The sequence below is a fragment of the Dermacentor variabilis genome, chromosome 1, assembly GCF_050947875.1.
Source record: "Dermacentor variabilis isolate Ectoservices chromosome 1, ASM5094787v1, whole genome shotgun sequence".
Classification (NCBI taxonomy): domain Eukaryota; kingdom Metazoa; phylum Arthropoda; class Arachnida; order Ixodida; family Ixodidae; genus Dermacentor; species Dermacentor variabilis.
The window spans coordinates 102,282,172-102,291,672 of record NC_134568.1 but is presented as its reverse complement, the minus strand read 5'-3'; the positions used below and the strand labels follow the sequence as shown (position 1 = coordinate 102,291,672).

General features: G+C 43.9%; 1 protein-coding gene across 1 annotated transcript in view; it reads left to right on the top strand.

Annotated features, from left to right (window-relative positions):
* Positions 1–244: 244 nt before the first annotated feature.
* LOC142582101 (protein phosphatase Mn(2+)-dependent 1K-like) overlaps positions 245–9,501 on the top strand; it is a 33,125-nt gene continuing 23,868 nt past the window's right edge. The window contains exons 1-3 of the mRNA XM_075691509.1: positions 245–793; positions 4,174–4,382; positions 5,415–5,578. Coding sequence (XP_075547624.1) covers positions 492–793; positions 4,174–4,382; positions 5,415–5,578 — 675 coding nt within the window. The 5' untranslated portion in view covers positions 245–491. The remainder of the gene's footprint in view (positions 794–4,173; positions 4,383–5,414; positions 5,579–9,501) is intronic.

Genomic DNA, 9,501 nt, shown 5'->3' with positions numbered 1-9,501 from the left:
GAATTATCTGTTAAAATAAAATCAGGAAAGTCATATTGAATGAGTAATAGTTAATATAAAAGTAAAAAAAAATAGAATTTAGCAGGGCATTCGTTTGGATTCTGTAAGCAATGTTTGGACAGCGACGGCGACGCAAGTCCCGAAAGACAGACGCCATGCAAATGATCGGATGTGACATCATAAATTATAGCGGCTGTGACGTCATAGGTGAACGTAGCACCTTTCGTCTGCTGTGACCTGGTCGCACCAGTAACGGCCGTGCATTCGCGAATGCGGAATCGCTGTCGTATCGGTCCGGCCAGTCCGGCGCTACTCCGGTGCTTACGGTGTATTCGGTTCGTCGGTTATTTTAAAACTTGGGTCTGTGTCGTCTGCGTGCGGCCTTCGAATTTTTTGGTTGCGCACAACAATTATTTAGAACGGCGGTACAGTTGAGGACAGTTCCTGACGGCAGTGCGTATATCCGACGTTCTTCCTGCAACATCCTTTGCATGTCTCTGTCGCTTCTCAGGTCGAACCTACCGCGGGTGTCCCGCTTGAATAGAAATGCCTTAAAACCGTTATTTTGGCTGCATGTACGCGAGAAGCAGGTTCTTTCGGACCCCGAAAACATTGGACAGCGTCAGCAACACATTAATTTTGACACGCTAGGAACTTGGGACAACCGAATTGATCTGCCACTGCTGTTGCAGCAGAGTATCAAGGTCGGCAAGCCCGTACCCAAAATATCGGCTGAACATGCCGGCTGTGCTACGATTCTCGGCCGACGAACCTACAACGAAGACCGCTACAGGTACTTATACAGTCGTATTTTGTGTACTGTTGTTTTTCTCTGGTCGCATGTATTTCCCTTTGGTAAAGACGGATGAGACTAAAGAACCCGTTGAATTAGAAGCTCGTGGGACGAAGCAAAAAGTGTCTCAACATTTTCACAGCACGGCATTTTCGCTGAAGTTATACTGAATAGTGTTGCTGTTTCATATTGTCTATTGTGAGTCTTTTGTGAAACAGCTATTTTGCTTTGATTACTTGCATGGTCGAAGTTTTATACTCAATATCAGTCTGCGTTTTGCCTTTGCATGGTGCTGACTTATTACTGCAGGCTACACTCAAATTAGTACCCCCCCCTCCCTCTACAACCATACAACGCCCCTCATAGCCCACCAAGCAGTTTCTGGATGTTCAATCTTGCAATTTAATTTATTGGCTGAGTAACATCTGAAACGAATTTCTCCCGGCACTCACCTCCTATTGGCACTCGGAAGTGACGTGACCAACTGTCTCCCCCCCCACCCCCCGGGCAGGGGGACTACCTGCAGATGTGCCCCAACCGAACGAGTACCGGGAGAAATTCGTTTCAGAAATCCTCGCGGCTGCCGGGAGAATAGACACTGCCAGCATTTTATTCCACTAACTTCACCTCTGCACACAAGCAAGGCTTCCCATCTAACCTAACCTTCTGAGAGCCAGTAGGAGGTGAGTGCCGGAAGAAATTCGTTTCAGAAATTCACCCGGCTGCCGGGAGAATAGACACTGCCTAATTTATTCACTTCTGAAATGGCATGAAAATGGGCTGAGCAACATTTTAGATAACTGTTTTCACGATACTGCCATTTTTTTTATTCTCTTAATTTGGTAATAATTTTGTCGTATTACCTTTCTTGTACTGTGCATTTTTTTGGGACAACACGAGTAAGCTTATATGTCCTGGAAAGGATAGACGGATCTGTGCACTAACACTGGTTGGAAGTTGGTAGCGTTGAAACAAAAAGACAGAAATATTACTTCTTTGTTGAAACACCTGGCATATCTAATTTGAAAGCTGGGTTCCATATCTGTGCAACACTTGTCCTTAAGAAATAGGCGACTCCTCTGTTCCTCCGTAGAAAGACACCTCCCACCACCTACACTTGTGATTCTAAAGTAGGATACAATTTAAAAAAAAGAAAGCAGTTGGCAAATCTGTGTATTTAAAAACTTGCTTTAATAAAATAAAAAATTTATTTCAATGGATATAACAAACATCTCCTTTTTTTCTTCTTTTCCTTTCTTTTTTTTCTTTTGGGAGAGCATACTGTTAGGCTAGTTTGTACATGATTTCGAAATTTAAAACAGTGCCAGGAAATGGGACAAGAAGTGTCTGTCTCATTGTCTTGTCCCATTTCTTGGTGCTGTTTTCAGATCTTATTTATAAGTTCAGAATGAAGACTTACTGACCATTTTGCACTGTGCTTGTTGCATCTAGTACAGGTAAAGTTCTCAGTACAATTCAACAGCAAGCACAGACAGCGAGATGTGATACAGATTAGATGCTTGATCGGAGGCAATCCCGAGTTTCGCTGAATATGGCAGTGCCATCTAGTTAAGGAACCTGTAAACACACCCTTCTAAAATTTACAAAATGAACTTTACACGCTCTTCATATGTGGAAATGCTTATTTTTGCATTATATTTTGAATGCACACTAAAGAGCTGCCTACACACGCATATGACGGACTATGTAGGCTCCCTAGTGTAGACCATTGGACAGCGTACCTAGTGTCAGTTGCAGACATAATTAATTTGTATGCACAAGTGTGTGTCCTCTTCGTTTCGTTAAAAAGCATAAAACACATTATTTTTAAAGTCATCATTGTATTACAGCATAAACATGCAGAATATACTCTTCATGCCGAGCGAATAAAAACGAACATAGGTCACATTCCTTTGCCTCGCAGTCTGTGCGGAAACTGATTTCAGGGGAAAATTTAAAAATAAAATGGTCTGATTTCTGCACTTTCGCTGGAGCTTGTGGCATCAATTCCTATACCTAGCAAACGTAATAAAAACAACATGCATAATTTGGAGCATAGGGCCTCCTTTTAATGCATTCAGATCAGCAGGGGTGTCTTCTGTCAGCACTGTGGGGCCAGTGACATTGACATGCATGTAGTCTGTTTCACCAGCTCCATGGACTGTAGCAAAGGTTGCATGTTCCATTGTGTGTAACTAATCCTTCCATTACCTTTCCCTGATCCATAGCTATTTCTGCACTGTACAGAGTCAGTGAGATGTGGTAGAACTTGCCACTCACCGGCTGCATGCTGCAGAGAGCAGAGAGACCTCGAAAAGTCAGCATCAAAGGCTAGGGAGCTGAAAATGGCACTCAGGCAAATACATGTTGAAGACCTGGAACTATGACTGCAGCCCGCACAGGTGCTGACAGACATGCAGCCTTGTAGGTGGGAATCTTTTCTAAACAGTCATTGGCTCACTAGCTATGGCATTCTACTGTTGAGTATGACGTTTAGGATTCGATTCCCGGCCACAGTGGCCACATCTTGATGTGGACAAAATTCAAGAACACTTGTGTACTTCACCCGCCGTGGTTGCTCAGTGGCTATGGTGTTGGGCTGCTGAGCACGAGGTTGCGGGATCGAATCCCGGCCACGGTGGCCGCATTTCGATGGGGGCGAAATGCGAAAACACCCGTGTGCTTAGATTTAGGTGCACGTTAAAGAACCCCAGGTGGTCAAAATTTCCGGAGTCCTCCACTACGGCGTGCCTCATAATCAGAAAGTGGTTTTGGCACGTAAAACCCCAATTATTATTATTACTTGTGTACTTCACTCTACGTGCTTCTTAAAGAACCCCAGGTGGTCAGAATCAATCTGAAGCCCTCCATTACCACAAACCTAATAACCCACCCTGCGCAGTTTCGAGACATTAAACTTCAAAATTTGTTTTAGAAATCTCTTCTAAGCGATATTCTCATATCATGACAATGTTTAAGCCATCAATAGGATCTTTATGATAGCAGAATCCCGAGCTAGATGCACTCACAGAATGGTTCTTTAGAGACAGCAATGCCAGTCATGCCTTACTCTGTATATGAGCGCTTCGAGGTCATCTGTACAGTGCCCGCCTCAGAGTGCAAGTGCTTATGCTACAATTGTAAAGTGTGTCTAGTACATAAAAGCTTATTTTGCGGCAGATTTTGGAGCTTGCTTCTCCATTTGAACATCCAATAATTTGAATCGATTTTGCATGTCCCAACAAGGCTGAATGAATGGTAGTTATGCTTTATTAGGCGGCCTTGCATATGTATAACTCAGGGACAGCCATGTTGCAGCCTGTGCTGTTTGATGAATGCTTTTTTTTTTTTTTTTTGACGTTATCCCATTATAAATGCAGGGTCAAGGAGCTTACACCAGACCTCCTGTACTTCGCGGTGTTCGATGGACATGGTGGTTCAGCATGCGCAGACTTCTGTGCTGAACAGATGGAGGCGCATATTATGTACTGGGTTCATAGAGGCCAGACAGACCTGCAGGCACTACTCCAGTCAGCATTCATCGACACGAACAATTCCTTTGCCAAATATGTCTCCTTTAATTGGCCAGGTGACTGTGTTTTATACACATGTTTAGCACTACAGAGAGTATTCACGGTTTGGCAGTAAACCAGGACGGGGCATAACTGATAGTTCTGCCGAATGGCTAAGTGTGAAGGTTTAATTGGTGCTAGTGTCACTGAACTGCTTAGCTTTAAAAGCTGTACCAAATCAGTGTAAAACAATCACATAAATCTTCACGAAGAGTTGTGTGGATGCTCTTTCCAGTATTGGCTCCAGAAATCTCCATGTTCACAGAGCATTTTGGGAGAGAAGCTATCTGAGGCACATAAATATCCTGTCCTTGTGTGAGCATACGAAGTTTACAATCTAAAAAATGTGTTCAAGGATTAAACCACTCAAATCATAGATGTGTTAAATTCACTACCAAAATATAAATAATAAAAGAAAAGAATTCCGTACAGGTTATTTCTTAAAGTTACTGTAACTTTCTTGAAAACGAATGAAAAATGAACATAAAAGGACATTGAGCAAATATGCATCGCAAGTGACATTCGTGCTTGGCCTGAGGAAGCGGCAGTACGTACTGCAGGCAAGATACATCAACCTGCTTCCTGCAGTGCAAGTCTAAGCTTGCTTTTAGAAATAAGATGTAATGCTTTCGAGCTTATGTGTGCCAGGGCCTGCAAAACTTTGAGCACACTTTTGTACCATGAAAAGTTGAAGCAGTAATTTTGTAATATGCCCACAACCACATCGTTCATGTTGGTCTTTTTTATAAACATAGTGCTTTTAATGTGACTGTTTTTTGCTTTCTTCTTCACGGGACTTGGCACAACGTCATGATGCAGTGGGAGCTGTAGTTGAAGTTGACATCACTAGTTTAGAAGTAAAAAAATCTTTGGGAGCATTGTTCAAAATTGAAGCTGAAATAAAAGATACCAGTTTGGAAATATATTGCTTTGAATAGGTGCAAGACACAGGGGCTCCTCTCCCCTCTTCTGAAAGTGCCATCCCTTCGGAAAGTGTCTGATAGCCATGCTCATGCATAATGTGCCAATTTTTCTCTTTTGACAAACAGATGGTGACGAGGCCTCATCTGGAACAACTGCTACGGTGTGCCTCCTGAGAAGCAGCACAGAGTTGTACGTAGCCCATGTAGGTGACAGCCGTGCCCTGCTCTGCCGCAGCGGGGAGTCGCGCCGACTTACCACTGACCACACTGCTGGCCTGAAGCTGGAGGAGGCAAGTTTACCACATCAGCCATATTTGCCAACTTTCGTGAATTTCTCATATTGAAGTTTAGGAATTAAGGCTCCTGTTTTACGAATGTTGCGTCCAGTTTTACTAAAAATGGATTCCGTTTGCGGAAACATTTAAAAGGTGTTAAGTGTTAAGAGAATAGGAAGGCGTATGCCCCCTCCCCCCCCCCCCCCCCCAAGAAAAGATGAGTTTAAGAAAAAAACTACTATGGTACCTGTGCCACCCTTTTGTGGCGATGCAAGACACCACACACTAAAAGGCTGCTATTTTCTTCGAGCAAGTTTATTCAAGGATGTTCTTGAAGCAGGCAAAATTGGCCACTGCAAGGTTGCTGAAGTAGTCACCTTGATCTGTGTTGCTTTCATTGTCTTCTTTTACCAGTTTGTGGTTGCTTGTGCGCTGCATCTAAATTTAAATAGTTAATAAAGTGTGTACATACCCCGCAGAATGGGTGTTACTCAGGTGAAACTTAAAAAAAAAAACGTGTATATTATCACCTCTGCCCCTTCCACTTATCCTTGAGATTTTTACAAATGTTAAAGTTCAGTTTGGCAGGTATGCATCAGGGTCATCCCAAGCGAAACGTCCCAGACTCCAAAAGCGACCATCAGTGGTTTTCTTGAAAAAAGATGCACTAAGTGGCTATTGCATGACTGTTTCACCAAAGTTTTCTTGTCAAAAAATTTTTTGGTCACGTGAGCTCACTCTGAAGTTTCCGCAAATAAGCGAAAGTTGTTTGGAGACCATTTTTTTTGTTCTAGTCTGAAACTAGGTGCAATATCAAATTTTACTTTAGAGCATTTTATTGGTATCCTTCTTTCGTATGACATGATAATTGAATGCATTTTAGAACTTTCCGCATTTTGCTCAGTAAAAAAAAGCAAGAAAAGTTGCGTTCTCATAAATTTTTTGCATGAACTGCATTAACTTTTCAGCTGCAATAATTTTCTCCCTTTTCACCTGTTGCTGTAGTGTATGCTAAAAATAATTCGAACTTATTAAATATTTTTTTTAGGAAAGCACCTCCAAAGTTGACAAAAAATGACTTTTTTGTGAGATTCAGGCCAAATTTAAACATTAAGGCCCTTCAGATAAAAATATGTCAGGTAGCTCATAATAGGCAATGACCTTCTAGCTTGCCATTTAGCAATTTTTTTTCGAGTAAATTTTGTTTGAAGTGAGCAAAAAATTTTTTACTCAAGTTAATTGCAGTTGTGACTCGTGGTGAAAAGTTCAGGCTCTTGGGAATGGAGTTGAGCAGAAGAGGAACCACAGCTTAATTGCATAGGTTGCTAAGGAAAGTGAGGCTTTGCTCCAAAAGGGAGCTTCATAAATGCCGTATTTTCTGGTGTATAAGTCGTGGTATTTTTCTAAATTTTTCGTTGGTGCATCTTATAGAGCAGCTCAAGAGCACAGAGTTTTGGTTGAGTTGGTTATGCATAGCAGATCACGGTCAAGCATACACAAACTAGAACAGAGTGAGAAGTGGACAGCACAAGCACTTTGATTGTTTATTCACAAGATTGCATCATATCAACACTTTCCTTCATGACGTCACAAGACCGAGATGCCGACATCAGGTGGCCGTGCTCGGAAACTTAGTTTCTTTGGACGACAGAAAAACAGAAGGTGCACTGACACACGACACATCTGCCTTTCTAATGCAGTCTGCTTCAATTATCTCCCTAACATCCTGGTTATTTTTGGCTACTATCTTTGTAGGAATGTGCTTGTGTTGTCTACTACTCACTCTGTCCTTTTGTGCGCTCTTGACCGTGACCTGCTACGTCTTGCAGAATGGTGAGACTTTTTTTTCCTGAAAAGAACTGCCATCAAAATTAGGTTGGATGCTATGGCCACGTGAAGCGTGCTGAGTTGACCTCCTCTGGCAGTTGCTACAGGTTGTGTGCGCGCTATGGAGTTACCGGGTTGTTCCCGTGATTGAGTTGTGAGTGCTGTGTGAGAAGGGACGGAGCAGCAACGCAGGTGGCAGCAGGCCAACCGTGAGTCGACCGGCTCCGAAGTCACATCAGCAGATCGCTTTCAAGATATGGCGCGCGCCGCTGCGCAAACAACACAGTTGCTACCAAAGTACAAGGCACCCCTCCCCTCCCTCCCGCGCTGCCTCCCCGCTTTCCTTCCTTGTGTGCGATTCGGCTCACTGTCGCACGCTTTCACTCGCACATATAGCAGAAGGCGCACTGGGACGATGTTATTACCCTTGGACTTTATGCGAAACATTGCGGCTACCACGGCGGCAGAAATGTGCCTGGAATGTCCATATCATTGCTATCGCATTTCTTTAGGAATGGCACTGATACGCTTGCGCGTTACCCACATTCACAAAACGAACAGTCACTATTTTTATTGTGATAGCAATTATATGGACAATTCTGGCGCATTTCTGCCATCGGCGTTGCCATGAGGTTCCGTATAAAGCCCAAGGGCGATAAAATCGTTGGTGCGATCCGTATGCTGTATGTGGGAGTGAAAACGTGTGACGGTGAGCCGACGAACGCGGTGCGAGTGTGGAAGGCGGGGTGGAAGTGCACCCTCTTTTGTCACGCCGGAGGTACAGGGGTGAGGCACAGAACACCTATATAAACTTAAGGTGAGGCATGTTGGGTGAGGCTAGAACGGAGTAGGGGCGTTCCTCACCGGCAGTGGCTGCTTACGGCGCGGCCGCACAGAATCGCAAGAGGGTTACCTCGCGGCTACATTCGGATATCGCCGGCGCGCAAAGAGGAAGCGCGGAAACATGCACGCTTGCAGTCTCGGAGGGACGTGCATGCGTGTAGGCGTCGGTCTCGACACCAGGGGTCACCGCTAGAAGGGGAGGAGGGTCGCTTTGCGATGCGCTCGTGCATCCCGCAATCTTTTGCTGTTGACTGTACGTAGGCACACTTGCTCAGGTACAGGTGCGGCCACTGCTTGAGGGAACACGAGAGCTCATGTCAGTGCTCCGCGGAGCGCCACCACCGGCGTCTCGTGAAGTCTTGGAAGACGACTCCCAGAGGTTTTCGCCAATCGCTTTGATTGTGCCTGCATCGCAAGACTTCATGAGGCGCCGGTGGTGTGTTACTCTGTAGAACGATGCCATGGGCACCATGTTCTCACTAGCAGTGACCGTGCCTGTACGTCACCTCTGCGGCTGGGAGTGCAGTGCCCACGAGAAAAAGGGAAACAGCGTTTGGTTTTAAATTTCAGCTCTTTCCATGGTGCGTAGCGATATAATACTTAGCAGGCGCAATCATTAGTGCGCATTGTATGCACTGCGCTTGTCAGCTCTAAATGGCCGGACCTGCTGAGGGGTCTTTTAACGTGTAAAAATGGCAGTCATGCAACCGTAATTATATTCCCTAAGTAGCTTCTCTTACAGTGTGACATGTTATTTATTTCATTTACAGTACACCCTGCAGCGCCAAAGAATTATAGCAGGGGAGTGGGTACAACATGAAGTGACTAGCACGAGAACATAATTACACAAAAGGGAGGGATGAGAAAGGAGCAATGCATCAAGATAAAAAAAAAGTACCTGAAAAAAGTGCATGAAAAAGTGCATGGTGGCAAATGGTTAAGCCTATTTTATTGTTGGTTACATTTACAAAAAAAGTTACTCTGCATTTAAACAAAACTGGACCTGACAGCTCTTGTATCTTCGTGGCGGAAAGGGCCAAAATCTACGAAAATATTCGAAAATTTAGACACAAATATTGTCAGTGCTGTAGTATGGGTGCAAAAGAAGTTGAGAAACTGAAGTTGGGAAGTTTGGCCTTCAATAGAGATCCTTTCTAAAAATAATTAATTTTTTTTTACTTAACTCTTTCGTTACTGCACCTATACAAATCGATCAATTTGACTGACAGTTCTTATATGCGTTGTTACTCATTTCTGTTGAAATTCTT